The 19,678-nt window shown below is 31.5% G+C and overlaps 1 protein-coding gene across 10 annotated transcripts; it reads right to left on the reverse strand.

The window, feature by feature from the left end:
• Window positions 1–1,633: 1,633 nt before the first annotated feature.
• On the reverse strand, window positions 1,634–18,122 carry LOC143240436 (protein MIS12 homolog). 10 transcript variants are annotated; one of them, XM_076482862.1, is made up of 8 exons: window positions 17,758–17,828; window positions 17,212–17,293; window positions 16,122–16,236; window positions 8,341–8,408; window positions 6,299–6,397; window positions 5,796–5,936; window positions 5,236–5,356; window positions 1,634–1,862 (listed from the first exon to the last, which is right to left on the reverse strand). In XM_076482862.1, the coding sequence occupies exons 3-8, from the start codon at window positions 16,219–16,221 to the stop codon at window positions 1,774–1,776; spliced, it is 618 nt and encodes a 205-aa protein (XP_076338977.1). In that variant the 5' UTR covers window positions 16,222–16,236; window positions 17,212–17,293; window positions 17,758–17,828; the 3' UTR covers window positions 1,634–1,773. The 10 variants fall into 10 exon arrangements, with proteins under 10 accessions (XP_076338977.1, XP_076338979.1, XP_076338978.1 ...); XM_076482864.1 differs by lacking the exon at window positions 17,758–17,828 and adding an exon at window positions 17,605–17,734; XM_076482863.1 differs by lacking the exon at window positions 17,758–17,828 and adding an exon at window positions 17,580–17,705.
• Between the last annotated feature and the right edge of the window lie 1,556 nt (window positions 18,123–19,678).

The following is a 19,678-nucleotide window of genomic DNA, read 5'->3' on the forward strand; positions in this document are numbered from 1 at the left end:
CCATTTTTCATCTCCAGTCACTAAACTGTCCAAAAAACGGGAGTTACATTTACGAGAGTGCAAATGTCCACTCTTGATCTAAGGTCGTCTTCTGTCAAATCATGAGAAGCCCATTTTCCAAGCTTTGACACCTTTCCAAGCTGTTGCAGAAGACAGTGAACTGTTGAATGGGTTGAATTAAGCTTCTGTGCTAGTTCTTCAACTGTTACAGCACAATCTTCAAGTACTGCCAACAGCAAGTCATCATTAAACTCAACAAGACAACCTGAAAGTGGTGCATCATTTAAGCTGTAGTCACCTGAACTAAACTTTTGAAAATACCTTCAACATTTTCTTTCATTGAAAGACCCCATACCATAAACACCTTGAATGTTTCGTGTAGCTTCTACTGTACTATTGCTTTTTTTAAACTCATAAAGCATTATATGCCTAATGTGTTCCTCAGACACATCCATCTTCATTAGGGTTTATGCAAGTGATTAATGATTGGAAAAAGTGGAATTGGGTTAATTTATTTTACTTGTCTTAACACTTTTGTATATGTTCTACTATATATTTTAGTCATTAAAGCCTTCTACAAAGACAGAATTATGATGCACTTTCTGTATTATATTTTCAGAGATTACTTATGGGATGACCTTATATATATATAAACAGACACACACACTGGAAATCGGGAAGAAGTACACATGGCACAATTCATCACTTATTCAAAGTTAGACAAACGTATTTCTTTTACTACAAACTGGGGTTTCATTTTATTTACCTATAATGTGCACATTCTAAATGAATATCCATATGTCATTGTATGGCTCATAACTCAGAATGGAGTGAATTAAGATCTTACACATACAACAAAATAAAAAATAAACAGCTTCATCTAGTCTAATAGCATTCATAAAATAACTGACCATCATGATTTTCTTTGAAGGTAAAGGTCACACAGAATATTTTAGTTTTGGGTTTATACATAAAACCTAGTAGTAGTTTAACTTCAGAATGACAAGCATTGCACATAAGAAAAACTAAATGTAATTTTCAAATGGAATAAGCATACTAGTTTTCTTGTCACTAACATCGAGTTTTCTACATAGATCGCGTATCATGCTTACTACTTGAGTTTCAAAAACATTTAGTGATGTAGATAAGTATGAATCCACACAAATGTTTTAGTTAACATGGAATATGTTCGTTTTTGACTTTCACACAAGGCTACACAAGGGCTATCTGCACTAGCCTCCCTAATTTAGCAGTGTAAAACTATAGGGAAGACAGCTAGTCATCATCACCTGCTGCCAACTCTTTTATCAATGTACAATAAGATTGACCATCACATTATAATGCCCCCATGGCTGAAAGGCGAGCATGTTTGGTTGGGACAGGGATTCAAACCAGCAACCCTCAGGTTACGAGTCAAACACATTAACCATCTGGCCACAATGGGCCTAACACAGAATTTAGGGGCATTATTTTATTTGTAAGTGTATATATATCTTATGAAGTTCTGTTTGACATAAAGTAGCACCTAAAAAGATGAGGACAACCTCACAGTGTAAATTCACAAAACAAATGCCTCATAAACCAAGTGTTTCATGCATTGGATTTAAATTAGAAAATAACTACCACCTCATGATTTATTCAAGTTCAATTGAATATTATTTTATTAATACAAATTTCATATTCATTATAAATGCTCTTTTGTAATTGGCTAGAAAACATAATACAAAGTTTAAATATACAGTTAAAACTTTTCTTTGGTTTCAACAGTGCAAGTCAGCTTTTCCCTGCTAAGGTCTTGATAGAGTCCACTAAAACAGCTGCTTTTCCTGTGCTGTATACAAGGTTTTCCTTCCAGTTGAAGACTGCAGGAAATATAACAAATGAACTAATTTAAATACAAAAATAAGTTTTTGTATTACAATTGAGAGCTAAAGTTTAACAAATTCAATCTCTATCATATAGGTAAAAAGAATATTTGATTTGTTTGGTTCATTTTGAATTCTACGCAAAGCTACACAAAGGCTATCTGTCCCTAATTTAGCAGTGTAAGACTAAATGGAAAGCACCTAGTCATCACCACCCACTGCCAACTCTTGGGCTACTCTTTTCACTAACGAATAGTGGAATTAGCTGTAACATTATAACACTCCCATAGCTGAAAGGGTAAGCAAGTTTGGTGCAACAGGAATTCGAACCTGCAACCCTTGGATTACCAGTCGTGTGTCTTAACCACCTGGCAATGCCGGGCCTAAGAATATTTGATAAAATATTTAAAATATTTCAATGTCTTGTATTTAATTTTCTACAGAGACTGAAAGACTAAAAATTACTAAGCACTCATGATTACACAGGACCAAATAAAATTTCTGGCTTAAGCAGGTTTTCCAGCTCATACATAGTGAACATGCATTTTCTTAATTATATATAATATTTTAGAGGAACATAACACTTGCTTGACTCAATGAAAGCAAGATGTTTGCAAATAAAGTTATTATACTGTTTATGCTATATTTATTAGAATAAGAACAACAAAAATAGGCATTCAAAATATAGACAAGTACACAAAATCTTGATCAAATTTATTTGAAGAAAGTGTCCAATTTCAACTGTTTCGTTTTTTTTAATGAGCTTTCTCATGAGATTAAAAGAGAACACCAATTCTACGGCATTTTCATTAAGTTAATCTTCTCCCTTCATTTTTGCATATAATTTGATAGCGTTAATATAACTTAACACTTGTGATAAAGTAGGAATTTCTATTTCCTCACTAACTTTTCCATTTTGCCCATCTTCTGAATCTCTCACTGTTTCCATCTTGCAATTTTATCATAGATTTTAAATCAATTTCATCAGTTTTTGTTAAAACATTCTTGTCAACGTTCACAAGACTTTTCATGTTCACAGAATCATCTGCATCAATCTTCTCAGAGTTTGGATTTTACTAAAATCGTCATAACAAACAACTTCTCCACAATCTCCACCATCACCAAGAATAAATCCAGTTTTGAAAGCACTTTAATACTCATTTTTTACACATTTGATTGAATGACTTAAAAATACAATTGCGTCTAACATGTCAGTTTTCATGGTAATTTCAGATGCTCCCTTACAGTTGTCCATGTTTGCAATAAAGTGCTGAAGCATCAATTTTCTGTATTTCAATTTTATACACTGTATAATTCCATTATCTAATGGCTGTAGAACTTTTAGGTGACAAGTTGCATTATCTTGGAAAAGTAGAATATTCCTATTTTCTTGTTCCATTCGTTTGTTTAATTTAACTGCAAAAATAATGATGGCAGAAAAGAGAGAGCCTTTTATAGAAGAAATCTTAAGATAATGCTGCAAAATTGATATTTCTGGCTTGTACAGGTTTCTGCCTTAGACAGGTTTTACTGTACAATTATTGAAGTTATAAAAAAAATACAAAAAATATAATATATTAACCCTAGGATGGCAACATACTTGCATTGTAAGTAGGTATACAACTCTGATGAAAGTTCTTTATAAAAATGAAACTAGTTTTAAATTTGTCTTGAATGATTCTATTATGTAGTTTTAGAAAAAATAGGATATTTCATTTTGATCTGTTCTTTTTACAATAAAGTATTCTTTATTTAATGTAGTTATTTGCACTTACTCTGAATAGTCACATGCAATGTGATTTTCATTTTAAGTATAAAAATATTATTTATTATATAGTTTTCACATTTCATTTGTATAATCACCAGGACCTCCTAAATGAATATCAAATGTTTTTTAAGGTAGTTTTATATTTTATTTTCCATTTTCTCTATTATATCATGACTTCTAGATATTATCATCAATGTACAATGCAATGTTAAAACTTAAGAAATAGAAATATGTACGTAGCTTTTAAATATTCATAAAATACTTTTGAATCTTGTTTCTCTCATATGTGTAATTTCACGTCTTTATTGTTTCACTTACACTTAATATTAAATTTTCCTTTCCAATTGCCTTTTATTCTTGATGCAGGTATAACAACCTATTCCTGCCAACCTGACCCCAAGCTATTCTATAGTTATCAGAGAGCAAAGGTTGTCTACAAAGTTATACTAACACTTGCCATGCTTACAATGCCTTCTTGCTTGGAAATTTCCACAAGTGAAACTACATCAAGTTAAATGTATACAATCATAAATTTTTCAAATATGCATTTACAAACACAAATAATACATAAATTAAAATATATATGTAAAACTTAAATGCAATCTTAACTGTTTTGCAAACTAATGCATACATGGTGAGAAACACTTGCCAAGTATTATATAACCTTCAAGAGAATAATGAACTGAGTTTCTTTTCTATTTCATGCTACAAATCCACACACTGCTACAGGTTTATTCTTACTGTAGCTAAATGATGCAAAAGCTGCTCTTTCTATTGGTTATAAGTATGGCATTCCACATCAAATTAACTTGCAAACACAGCTTTTGCTTTACAAGTGAATTAGGCTGATCTTGAGCTTATAGCTATTAGAATGTCAAACCCCCATTGAGAATTTCTTTAAAATTTTCCAAACATTAATGTAAAACAGAGGGAACTTTAAAATAATCTTCTATGGAGACGATCTATTATTTTCTTACAGTATCATGTGTAATAACTCAAAGTTTAGACTTATAACCATGAGCAAATAATGTAACAGTAAAAACTGCAGTTTAAATTGCTATTTTAAATGTTTTTTTTAAATAAAGGAATAAGGCTTAGATAATATAAAACTAAGGTATAATGTACTTGATAATAGTAACTTTATCAATGTGCAGAAAGGGATCTAAAGAATTAGCTGGAGTCATAGGGTTAATGAGTATTTTTTTCAAATGTACATATAAAACCATTCTATTTTTAAGCATTTATCACTTAAATCAAATTAAAATTCACTAAGTACTACACAGTGCAGTATCTTCTGCAGTTTAAAAACTTAAGAACTAATTATACACATAAAGTCTTGTTTTTTCGTTTATGTTTTTTCAACCATAACACACAGCAACTACCTATCGATGATATTAAGGGTTGTAGATGGTTTACTTATTATCTTAGAAGTCCACTTATCTAATCAGACCTGTAAATCATGGCATATTACAGTTTCTTTGGTAATGATCCTTCTGCAAAACAAATGTATTTCAAATATTTGAGGCAAAAAGCCATTTTTTAAGCACATATATTTTACAATAAAATGAAAAAGATATTTCACTAATAACTGGTAAGGGTTACCTCCTGTTTCTCGAGATAAGTTTTTTAACATTTTCAACTGACTAATGAACTTTTCCAATTCCATTTTCACTACATCTTGCTCTTTCAGCTCTTTTTGTAAACAAGCATTCACCTTTTTTGCCTAATGAAGGGAGAAGAGAAAAAAAAAAAGCTTTCACATTTCAATCTGTAAGATGTGTGAAATAATTTAACCTTTCCTTGCTTTTTCATGCTTAACACCACAGTTTCATTACAAGCACAAAAATAAAATTAACACTGTTAATTTTAAAAGCCTCATTCTCCTTTCAGTACATTTTACAACAGTAGTGATGATATTGGCTCTTAAACCATAAACTTCCTTAAACCATATGAAACACGTGTAAAATCAGGCTAATTTATATAATAATAAATGAAAATTATTTATAAAAGCTTACTGAAGGATACAATAATTTTTTTTTTTTTTGTAAAAACCATACAGTTGTCCCCCTATCTACTATATGAAGAGGCTGTATAGATTAACTAAACTTTGAGCTTGGATTGATCAATATTGTGAGAAATGTGCTTTCAATGTTATTTTGCACCTTCTGCAGCCTTTGTTTTAGTTCTTGAATATCAGTTTCCAACTTTTGCATCTCATCAATAGTATGAGGTGTTTCATGAATAGCATCCTCTGGAAGTAAAACATGCTCAGGTATCCTTAACACATTTGTGCTTAGGTATGACTGAAAAAAAAAATTAGAAAGATTACAAAATACAATAAAAAGGTATCTGTATGACATAAAATATCTATAATTTAGTGTTAACACTAACATAAATGTTATGAAACAAGATACCTTTATTCTAATTACATTTTAAAAATGGTAATTTCTTTCAAGTACTTAAAACACATTAATAAGTTGAATAATGAGATGTTTTATTTGTATAGAAAAAAATCAAAATTTGATTTTCATCTTTCTAGTTTTTAATAACTGATACAAATTTTTATATATCTCAGTCACTGTTAGATATAATGTTACAATTCTAATTTTTTAAGGATAGGTAATTTACAAAAATATTCACATAATTTGTATTAGTAAACAATTACCTCTAGTCTATCAAATGCCTTATCTGTGTTATTTAGCATTGTCTGTAAAATAACTTCTGATCCTGTCTTGATTCTGTCTTCAGGCATTACACAACTGTACTAAATTTTTTTAAAAAATCAGACATAAATCACTTATTTCCCAGTCAAATGTGTACATCATGTGCTAATCACATTATTAACACTAAAAATTAATTTGAACTTTTGAAACAAACATTCATTGTTCTTTCCTTACAAGTTAGGGACATATGAATGTAATATTTCCAAAGGGTGGTGTCACAAGCACAAGTCAAATAAGATAGGCACCCAATGCCACAATGGAAATTTCAGATCATATTTGGATGACAAAAGTCTATGAAATTACCTTTTGTTTTCTTTGTTACATATGTCTATATGAGAGAATATAACAAATTAGCCAAAGGAACATACAAAGAACTTGTTTTTAGTACTTACTGTTAATTTGATATTTGTGACTAACTTTTGTGTTTTTGGAATTCCAACTCAAAAACTTGTTTTATAGTACCTTTGAAGTGTAAGCAAAAAACCAATACTTATTGAACATGATTTGTCACACTTGTTTTGAACCAACATGAAAGGGTCTTGAGATGCCTAAACTTCTAGAAACTTCAGTGGTTTTTACCATTTAAAACTGCCTTACATGGAACATTTCCAAGGGTTTTATAAATAATCAAGGTCCAATGTATATTCCAACTTGATCAGACAAAATATGGAAATTTCCCATGCATCAATGTTTTTATTCCAATCACTATTTCAGTAATAAAACCTTTAGGTACTAAATGTCTTTCATTGTTTAGCTCCAGACAATTTATGACTCAGGCATAACTCTGAATCAATACATAACACTTTGTGGAGGGTAACTGATCAACTTTTATATAAATTTTAGAACATTCTGAAATAGGTGATAACCAACAAACAAACATGTTTAATTTAGAAGATGCAGTACCCAGATTGAAAATGATGTTAAAACATGGGAAAAGAGAGTTTGACGTAGACTCTTATTTCAACATACAAGTCATTCTGTACCACAGTTAAATTTTTATAACTTAAATGAAGAAACACTAAATGCTAAGTCTATTTGCATATGAAGATTGTAGTCTGCTTCAAACAAAATGAAAAAAAAGTGTTTTCAAAGAAAACTCTCCACTTTCTTCACGTGCTTGTTAAGATATTGCAGCCCAGTGCATAAATGCTAAATATACAACAACAGTGACATCTCAAAAATTTTTTAAAAAGTCTAAAGAGTTTAATGCAGAAATAACAACTAAGTGAAAAAATATTAAATATGACTGTTACCAATAAAAATATAATTTCATTTTCAACCATACATAACCTTTTTCTTAGATAAGACAGCAGTCTTACATATAAAAATATCTCAGAAAATGACAAAAATCTGAAGAATCATACATTCATGAAAAGTACAGACAGACTCTTTCACACTACCATAAAGTTTACAAAAAAATTATAGCAACACTGCTAACTGTATGTTCACACGAGGGTCAAAGTGCACACAAAAGATGATTTGCAGAGCTACTTTAAATATTTAATAAAACTATTATCAATGTGGGTTAATAAACTTATCAAAATATAATATACAATTCAAATTTTTGTAAGTTCTATCTTTTAATTTAAAAAATAAATCTTCTAACAGCATTTGATGACACTCTGACTTTCCCCTTGCAAGTATTTCAGATTATTTAACCAATTAGAAGCATATACTACAGACATTAACAAGCCTGAATATAAAATCTTAACACTATTTTCTTACTTTACTGATGTATTACTTGATCTGTTCAATGCATATGACATATTGCCCGTTACGAAATGTCTATAATTATGTTTGAAATTGCTACTGGCCATGTTTATAATCAACATTAAATTCTGTCAGATAATATAATCTATCATTACACAACAATTTAATTTTAAAATCATAAACAATCAATATGATTGCTATACACAAGTGATTTTAGCTGTTGTAAAGTTTAAAACAAATGTTAAGATAAGAAAAAAGGAGAAATTATACTAACCTGTTGACACAAATAAAGTTGCAATGTGTTCAAAGAGTCATGAAGGTAATCATAAACTGCATTATACACTAGTAGAAAAAATAGAGATTTGGACTAAAACAACAAAGGGTTAAGATCAATCAATAGTCAACTTATGCAAACATAAGTTGCATAAATTATCTCTTACAAATAAGTGGTATGATGAAATAATTAATAATTTGGAAAGATTAGATATGAAAATCTTTATCATAAAAACTAAATATCTTAAATATCCTATGCAAGTTCTACCAGATATTTCAAAAGAAAAAAAAAATCCAAATATCTGACAAAACAATTATCGTTGTTATGATGTAATAACCATTGTGTAAAAGCCTAGAGAAAAACACATTTGCCAGATGCCCTAAAGAATATATCTGTCAGTGAAAAAAACTTAACATTTTCCTTGCCTGAATAAACTGAAATAGAAACCCTTATAACCCGAGACCTTTTGAAAGATGGACCTTTCTTCTTCAGGGGCACTAAATATATATTTCTAGTAGATTCTCAACTCTGCATGGTTAATAGCTTATAATCCTCTTGAGCATACATGATCTGCCAAATAGATTTGTAAACTATCAGTCATAAGAAAACTCCCACCAAATCCTATGTGAACTTGCACCACTGCAAGATGGCATAATTATGTAGCAAATCCCCCAAAACACACACACACATACACATCAATGAGTGTGACACACCTCTGTGTACAATGGCACCCTCTACATCTGCACTCAATCCTTATTCTTTGAAAAAGAATAAAGAAATCTGCACTGAGAAAGTGGGAAGGATGGGTGGGTGAGAAAATGTGAATATCTATCAGAAATATATTTTCATGGTGAAGAAAATGTTAACTCTTGAAAGGAATAGTCACCTCCAAACACAGAATAGCAAGGACCTACAATGAGATGGTAGAGGGACCAGTACAAAAAGTATCTAGATGATATTCCTTCATAAAATGCCTGAAATAAACCCATGAAGTGTGACACCTAGCTGTAAGGGCTATATAAGAGCACACTCATGAGAGACTGTCAGACAGCCAATACATGCGACAAGGTTGGGCCTTGTTTAGAATACACCTTCTGTGCTAATCTCTTCTACCCTCAGAGTAGTTGGTCAAAACTAACTGTGGAAGAAGGATCTTTCTGAAAAATATCCTCACATCTGTCAGTCATCACAGGCTAGATGCAAGCTTAGGAGGAGGGTATTGTATAGAACCATGCCAGTATTGATATTTATCTAACATCTACTTGTTCATCAGCCACTACGAGCTTTCAGTCCAGAAGGTGCTTTTACTGAAGACAATGTAATGGGTGACTTCAAAAAAATTTTTTTTTAAACTAGCAAGCACTTATAAGATAGGAGATACACAACTCCAGTGATGGAATGAGTATGGGGACTGGATCAGACATGAAATATAAAATAGATATATAGTGAAATACCATGAAGAAATCTCAAGCAGTCTTAAAGCACACCCTATTTCACAGTGGGCACTTGTTGAGCTAAATAGATGGTATTGATTTCCTTTAGCCTGGACTGATGCAGATTTGGGATAAGTACACCCTGGGAGGCAACACTTGCCATCTATGACCTCACATTAAGCCAGTTGCAAGTATGAAAAATACAAGTACACTTGCTTGTTCAGAGTCAAAATGTGAATTGAAGAATGGCCATGAACAGAAACCTATATTGCTGAAAAGACAAGACAGCTTGGTGGTGGTGATAGTAATTAACAAAAATGAGCAAGGTATTTCAAATGGCAGCCTAGAAAATCTACTGAAACAATCAAAATGGACTGCAAGAGAATAAGTAGGGTATTAAATTTGGTAAGAGGAAACAAAATATCTTATAATTTATACCCAAAGAGAAGTAAACCAGACAGTTGAGATAGTATATCCTTTTGGTAAGAGTGGAGGGAGAGAGCTCTTTCATAGAAAAGTGGACCCATGGAATGAAAAAATGATGATGAAAACCCAAAAACAAGGAAGTAAAAGACATATAACAATAACAGTATATACAAGACAAGAAGTCTGTTTAGGTCCAAACAATCATAGATATGGGAGAAAGGTGTATCTACACTACCTTTTTTAGTAAAGAAAGTCATGGAAAGGAAGGACCAGTTGGGGTAAAGAAAAAGGCAAGTGTAATAGTAGAGAGTGTGAGAAGAATCTATGGCATAGATATCAGTATGTCAGTAACCATAGAGAAGAAGGTGAAGAAAATAGGTTTTGGGAAAAATGGTATTGGAAGCAAGTTGTAAGAGGGTCAAAGGAGTCCTATGTGAGAACATGAAAAGACACTCTCATGTCCCAGTCAAGTTGGGGAGTAGAATAAGGGGGATTACAAAGGAACAGAAGAGGATGATAAAAACAAGTGAAAAAAAAATTACAATGCTTGGAAAGGAAGAATATAGTAGATAGTACTGTCCAATAACTCACAAAGGTAGAGACAGACGAGCTACGTGAAGGAGATAAGTTGTTGTAAGGAAGGTTACTCAGGGGGAAAATGCTGAAGGATAGACCAATTGTGATAGGCATTACAATTATGTTGGTACATTGAAAAGGTGCAAGAGTAAGAAAAGTGGAACACAAAAAAGGTTACATGATTAGATAACCTGGCTTGAGCAATGGACTGGACAGATCTCACATGTGAAGATGAAGAGATGTTAATTCTCAATGAAAGAGTTATGTGTGATTGAACCAAAATCAATTGAATGTAGGAAAACAGAATGGTTCTTGGTTGAGAGAAAGCAATGTAACAAAAAACAAAAGGTTGGACAGGCCAGTAAGGGACTACCAACAAGGCTCTACAAGGAGTTTTCCAACTCAGAACAAAGACTCAAAAAAGAAGGCAGAGTAATGGGATCAAATCTAATAAAAAATTTGAGAATATGAAGAAACCATTCCAGAATTAAGATGCAGTCTCATTAAGAAAACAATTCATAACAATGTTATGTGCATCTGAAATACGACAGACTAATTAAACCCACATGACAAGTAATCAGTCCAAAATCCAAGAAAAGAAGATCCTTTAATAGCTGCCCCCTTGGGAGCTGATATGAGACACGAGTCAGTGATTTCCAGAAATTAACCGTAGGTGAGATGTAAAGGAATAGAATGGGTAAGGTCTAGGTACAGGAACAGAACTAGAACCATACGAGAACTAGGAGGAGGGACAAAAATGGAAGTGTTTTCCTTTTGTCCCTGCCTCACTATTACTCCTTAAACAGCAAAGAAATGGCACAGGTGGTGGAACAGGCTAATGGAGAAAAGAATGGTGCTCTAGAGTCTCCATAAAAGTCATTGGGGAAAAGTAAAGTACTTCCATCTTATTGTAAAGGGAAGAGAGATATCTAAAGTGGTTAGTAATAAGGCTTGAAGTCAGGAACACTGGGCATTAGATAAGAAAACAACTGATAATGAATCCATGCTACAAACTGACAAGAGAAACTCCAGACTGGGTGTCAAGGAATGGGAAATTTAAGTGACCATAAACTAGAACATATGAATCAGTCAAGTGAGAAGAATTAAACACAAGTTTGCAAAAACAAAGTTGATCTGGAAAGGAAATGGCTTGTACAGCAAGGTCTATGGAGAGTGGTAAGTAGAAACTGCAAGAAGGACAGTGTAATAGAGAATAGGAAAGGTGGAGGAATATGAGAGAGAAAGAAAGAAATGTACATAACTAAGAAATAAAGTTTTGCAAATCTGAGGAAAACTGATAGTGTTCTTCAGTAGGTAAGGATGTTCCAAAAGAAAAATCTGGAGGAACAAAAAGAAAATCTCCCAGATTACCCTCCTCAACATCACTCCCTAAAGAATGTAAAGGGTGTAGAAGAGACTGAAACAGACAGTTATAGCTGCACCATGGACTCAACCACGTTGGCTGTCACATCTTCCACAAATAAAGAATTTTATTCCTGCCAAATTACTGGTAATTTACTCAGTATGAGTCAACATCATCACTCACAATAACAGAGAATTCATATTAAACTGTAAATTCATACTGAATGTTTCTGAATTCAACCAACTGAAAGTTGTAAATCAAAAAAGTCATAAATCTCAACAAACTTAACTGTCTGTTTATGGTAGTGCCAAGGAAAATACTGAAGATTCACTGGTGTGAATAGAGAGAGAGAGAGTAATTGCACATGGAGGTGTATCACACTTTCATCAGGGAACATTTGTCTGTTTGTAGTTATGCACAAGGCTACACAATAGACTTTCTATACTCTGCCCACCAAGGGTATCAAAACCCAGTTTCTTGCATTTCAAATTTGCAGACATACCAGTGAAAGGCACTGGGAATGGTTCTGCATGATTACATCACTATGCAGTAGAGTAAATTCAAGTGGTTTCACATGAAATTAGGTGGAGCTTCAAAAGGCTGGTGGCTTGCAAACCTCTGTAAAATTGTATGAGCAAAAGAGAAAACTACCTTATTCTGTGTGAGGAGGCAAGTATTTGTTTAAGAATGCACTGTTGTAAGCTATATCTATACATTTTATAGTATTTTAATTTGGATGTCTGCTTGAAAGCTAAGAATCAACAAGTTTCTTGTAATGCATGGGAAAAAGGGTATGATATAAATATGAAACTTGGTAGAATAACAAACCTATGAGGAATGAACAGTCAACTAGCAATTCAGTTTAGTATTGATAGTAAGTTACCTATTACTCAATTGATTAGTCAAAAATTGCAACCGTAAGTATACAAGTTAGGTGTACACACTGTTAGTTTGGAAATTTTTGTTCAAACTCTGTTTGTAAAGTTAGGCTTAAAATAAAAAAAGCTTGTACTTTAGCAAACATTACTAAATAAATAAATTAATTTATTATAATTTCATGAACCTGCCTTATTATTGTCTTAACCAGATAATCCAAAAATGAACCTGCCCAACAATAAAATATAACACTATTACAGGCTATTTCTGAATGAACACCGACTGCTAATGACAAATAGTAAATGTGGTTCTGATATCTAATTCAAAATAAGCATACATTTAGCACATTTTTCTCAACAAACTTAATAATGTAAAGCATGTGTGTGTGTGTATATATATATATATATATATGCTGTGATAGCCATAGCAGTAATTTGAAATAAGGTTTTGTACACATAAATAATTTAAGTTAACACAACTTTGGATTTTCATCCTTGTAGTAAGTAATGATTTGTTTTGTTATTTAAGCAAAATTTTGCTCAACAATGGGTCATAATGTGTTTCAGGGCACACCTCAATACTTCCATAATATCAACTTAATTGTATATTCTAACATAAGCAAATCATTGTATACTCTCTTACTGAGAAAGTTAGCAAAATAATATGACCCATGTGAATCTTACTGTCTGAATTGCTACCATGTGGTAACTACACATAACCTAGGCAGAGCTGAGCAATTACTTCAATTAGTATCATGAAAACAACTGATTACACAAGTTGTGAGTAACTTGATTAATGTAACTGCAATTAGTGTTTTTCATTACTACCATATTTAATTATTCTACACTATTCAAGTAATTAAAACAAAGTAATTGTGATTTTTCATAATTTTTTGTTAATCTTATGTGAGAATAATCAATTAATCAGCCCAACAATTAACAGATTATCAAATTCCACTAATCATGCAGCATTAGTCAAAATTACAATGTAGGGAAAGATTTAGTTTTATTAAATTGTTGTTTGTTGTTTTGAATTAAGCACAAAGCTACATAATGGGCTATCTGTGCTCTGCCCATCATGGGTATCAAAACACAGATTTTAGCATTGTAGGTCTGCAGACATGCCACTGAGCCACTAAGGGGTGTTTTAATAAATAATTCAATCTGTTGTCAAAAAGCAACTTTTTATAAGTTAAAACTTATGGAGTCATGCTATGCTCCGATATTTCAGAATGAAAACAATAAGGCTCAGTATTACCACCACCATGTTTTTTGTTGTATTTTTAATTCATGAAACTATCTACTATTTGCAAACTTAAAATCATGCTAGATGAAATTTTCACAGGATTACTGCTTAGAAACTAACCATAGAAACTTTATTTTGGCCACAAAGCTTTATAGGAAAACTTATTTCATTAATTTAAGTATGAACCCAAAAATAACAAGGCACATATCCTGCTTTACTGTGGATGTTGTTTACTTTATTATCATATTGTCTGTAACAAACAATAATCAATCTGGGTAAGCTTTCATAGCCATATTTAAGCTCCCAGAAAAGAACTGACTTACAGCAAAACTGCAGTGATTCTGTCTTAAGCTTCTTGATTTATAATGTTTACTTTTGTTTTAGTCTATCAAACAGAATGTTCACATTTTCTTAGATACAGATCTGACTAGACTCCTTAATTGGTCATTTTATTCTTTATTTTGTGGAATGTTTCACTAGATGATGTGAAATGTGTAACAGCACATGCAAATTAATTTTTTAAGCTTTTGTTAAATTCGTTTATCAATGTCACTGGTTTATTTTCTTTGATAGACACAGTGGACCAAATAACCTCTTTCCAACCAGTCTTTTATGTTTTGTCTATGGGTAGAAATGTAAATTGATTATTTAGATTACAACAAATCCACTAACTGGAGAGTTTAGAGGCTATTTTGGCAGCTCCCCAAAGCTCTTAGACTGTACATGTTCTCAGATGCATCTTGAACCACTGAATAACTTGTAGAACCAAATTTTAACTTTGCAGTACAAAGAATTCAAAAGTCATTTACAACTTACCATGCCACCATAAGAACCAATTTGATAACTACACAAGGGTAAATAAGTTAAAACATTAATACTCAAGCTTCTTACATGCATTTCCAATTGATTTTTAAAACCTCAACTGAAAAAAAAAAAGCCTTTTATTGTACAAATGAAAATAGTTGGAAGTTTAGGCTATTAAAGACTATAATGGTAAATGCAAAATGTGTTTTTGTCACATTAAACCATGTTTTGCCACCATGGTTAGGATAGACAATGCTAATGGATTCCCATCTACAGAGATGGGAACTTTCATCATGTTATATCTCTTGCTCAGAGTTCTGAAGGATTTAGGGACAACTGGTTAAATTACAGGCATGTTAGTTTGACTTATGTTCTTACCAAGAGGTTGGAATCTGTTTTCAAAAGTTATTTTAAAAAGAATTTCAAAAACAGTCATTTACTGAGTTTGTCGTTTGAACGAGAGCATCTTAGATTATAATTTTAACTATAAGAAAGGTTTTGAAAATTACTTCACAAAAAGTTAAACACTAAATTTTGTGTTTATGGTATTAGTGAAAAACTTAAATAGACAGAAAATTAGCCATACTAACAGAAAAGAAAGAACTGTGATAAATGGTTAATTTTCCAAGAACAAAAATCAATTATTCAGGTCCTTCAGGATTTATTTTAAAATCTTTTTTGCCAATTACCATTAAGGGTTTCATTACGATAGTTTTTATAAGGATTATTGGAGTGCTTGGAATGAATAGGCTGTAAACAGAAAGTTGAGTATTAAGAAATAACAAAATTTAGCTTTTAACATTTGAACTTTTTCTTCTGCATAATTTTTTATTTAAGTTATAAACATATAAAATAGTTTGCTTTTCAAATAAATTAACATTAATAACAAAATTAAAGAGATTCATGATTTTCATTAAAGTAATTCCACAAAACTATCAAATATTTGTTTTCTTCTCATGAATGTGTAATTAATAATTAATAGTTTTATGTTTCAGTGATATCCATATATACCTACTATATAAAATGCACCTTTCATTAAAAAGACAAGAAATGCTTACTTCCATCAACAAAAGACCTTGGAGTGAATCCAAAAAACTGAGTTTCATATTCTTGATTTTTGAAATCTTCAGTGGAGTTAAAAGCATTTTGACCATCCATTTTGTTAGGATTTTTCTATAAATTCATATAGACACAACCAACAGTGAAAAGCATACAGGCATATTAATAATAATAACCTATCAAAAGACCATTTAATCATTAAGGCCATATATAAAATCATCAAACATGCAACCAAATGATACAAAGCCCCTTGTGATAAGACATTTCTCTTAGTAAAGTACATTTTGATTTAAGAAAAATATTGATAAAATGTGTAATAAAACATTAACATTTATGTTAAGTTTAACTTAAATGCTTATGGAATTGGTTTAAAAGTTAAGAAGCATACAGTAAATTAGCTTCTTAACAACATGAAGCACTGAAATAAATGGGTATTTTTATGGTTGGAGAAATGTTAATACCATGATGCGAGATTCACTTTAATTGAACTGGGATGACTTAAGTTGTTATGGCACAAGTCTGGAAGATGTTTAAAAATAAATGATACTTAATTCAAGATTGGAATATTCTTAAATGAAGAAAAAAAACACTAGGAAAACTGGAACTAATTGGCTGACTAAAGACACAAAGGGAAAATATTATATAAATACCCAAGTTAAGAAGTTTAAATTGGTTAGAAGACTATGCAATTTATAGAATTTGAAAAAACATTGATGTTTCAGTTGAAAAGGAAAAATGAAAATTAGTTTTATTAGAAACAACTGATATTCAAATTAATATAATGGATTTTTAAAATAAATTTAAAATAAGCACAATGCTCAAATAAGAAATGAGTTTTTAAAGTATGTTAACAGCAATGTTTTTGTTCAGAACAATGAAAGACTAAACAATTTGTATCTCATGTTTAATATGGAAGAAAAGCAATTCATTTCAACAGTTGAAGGAAAATGATTTACATATAGTGGTGGACGTTTATTCAAGACACTGAAGCAGTATTATAGTATATTGTTAGTAGAATGTTTGGATATACAAGAGTATTGACTGCAAGTCAAAATTAGGTAATATATTATTACTAGCAACATAAATTACCTCTTTTGATTACTTCTCTAAATCTTCACTTAGAATAACTCATTGAAAAATAATACAGGTGGAACGATGCTACAAGGTAATTCTGGAATAGATTAAAATGTAAATGTTTATGAAAAATCGTTATTTTGTAATTATTCATCGAACTTGGAAACTACAGTACAAGTTTAATAAAACACTTCAAAATATCGTTTTTTCATGAAGTTACATTTTTAAAACTGAAATTTTAAAAACAGGAGGTCAAATCTGTTACTAATACTACTGTTCAGAGCTACTTAAACTAAGTTAAAGTTTTAAAGTTCTTGGATATGAAATCAGTGACGCCTGATTAAATATTAAAATTGAAACCTTAAAATAAAAGCTAATATTACTTATCAATAATGTTTATAATGTTACTATTTTCATGCTTCTTCTCAACACTCTTCACCCCAGTACCAACAGCCAATAATTAACAATAACTCCTGAATATTATTTTAAATACATATTTGTATATTGTAGAACAACACATCTTATAACTATACTTGCAATAAAATTCCAAATCTAACGTACAATACCATCGAACACCATACCAAACATAAATCCTATCAACTTTACCGCTAAATATTTTTGGCGTAGGCGCCATCTATTCATGAATATATTGTATGTATTATAAAATGTAACGATATTGTTTTTCAGAATGTCTGGAACGGAAGCTACTTTATGATTAGCGAATCGGATTGTGACTCTGCAACAAAAACATATTTTGTATCTAGGACCACAGGTACATTATAATTTGACAATAGTGATCAAATCCATTATTTGATTAGCTTAAGAGATGGCGATATATAATAGAAAACGTATTATCAAGACGGTTGGTACGAGTATTAAAATAAAGTACGGAACAACGTTTCTACCTTCTTATGTCATATTCAGGATAACATCAAGACCAGCAGTCTTGAGCATACATTTTTACTTCAAGTGAGTTTCTCGTCATCATTGGCTTCCTACATTTCAAAATTACGGAATGCTACGTACAGGTAACTATTGTAACCTTACACGAAAAAAAAACTATCGACCAAACATAAGGAAATGTATGAAGATTATTGAAATATCATGAAGAATTTTGTTAATAGCAACGTAAAACGCAGGAATGTTTTCGGTAAAAAAAGATACAAACACCTGTAGAAGATAATTAACTTCCAAAACGTTTTAAAATTAGCTTTTGAAAAGTTTTGTTTGTTTGTTTGTTTGTTTTAAATTTCGCGCAAAGCTACACGAAGGCTATCTGCGCTAGCCTTCCGTAATTTAGCAGTGTAAGACTAGAAGGAAAACAACTTGTCATCGCCATCCACCGCCAACTCTTGGGGTACTCTTTTTACCAACGAATAGTGACATTGACTGATACATTATAACGTGCCCACGGGTGAAAGGGCGAGCATGTTTGGTGTGTCGAGGATTCGAATTTTCCAACCTGAGATTACGAGTCGAGCCCTTAACCACTTGGGCATGTCGGGTCGCTCTTTCAGAAGCCTTAAGGTAGTTCGTCAATAATTTCGAGGGCTCACACCACAAAAACCGGGTGTTGATGTTTGCAATGGCTATAACACAGTTATCCTTTGTAAGGCTTTGTTCTTCAAACAAATACAATTTTTCAGAAAAATATCTTTTCGGGATGATGAATAGCCCAAGACTTGGTGGTGAATGGTGATGACTAGTTGTCTCCTCTCTAGTCTTACACTACTAAATTATGGACAGCTAGCGCAGATATTCCTTGTGTAGTTGTGCGCGAAATTCAAAAATAAACAATACTGAAAAAAATAACTTGAAATTTGCTAAGGACGGCTAAAATTTAGTGTTTACTAAACCAAAATATCTATTAATCAAAACGAATAGCATTTATTATAAGGAAATAGTTAAATAACGCAAAAAATGTGGAGTAATTTATAATGTCATAAAAATATAAAACAGTTTCGGTTAGGTTTTATAGTTGCCTTCCCTCTAATCTTACACTGCTAAATTAGGGACGGCTAGCGCAGATAGCCCTCGAGTAGCTTTGTGCGAAATTCAAAAACAAACAAACAAACAATCAAACATGTGACCTGCATATTAGGAGTCGAGTGCCCTAATCACCAAGCCACACTACCTGCTGGTTTTGGAAACATAGAACTTCGGGTGACATTTTTTTTTTAAAGAATTAGAGTAATATCTTGAAATAAAAATGTTTTGAGTTTCTTTAGAAACTTTAAACATGAATTTTAATATCAATTGAGCGGTTATTATGAGTGCAGAAACTTTTCAAGAAATCTAAGATATGAAACCATATATCAAAACATATAAATATATCTTAGCCAAGTTCTAAAATGAGACTAACTATATTTTTTTTCTCTTCACTACGATAATAATTTAAAAACACACATAAATGAAACGGCAAAACATAATGCCTATTATCCAGGCAAAAACCTAAAGCCACTCATACACAAATTCTGCAAAG

Source organism: Tachypleus tridentatus, chromosome 13 (genome assembly GCF_004210375.1).
Source record: "Tachypleus tridentatus isolate NWPU-2018 chromosome 13, ASM421037v1, whole genome shotgun sequence".
NCBI lineage: Eukaryota > Metazoa > Arthropoda > Merostomata > Xiphosura > Limulidae > Tachypleus > Tachypleus tridentatus.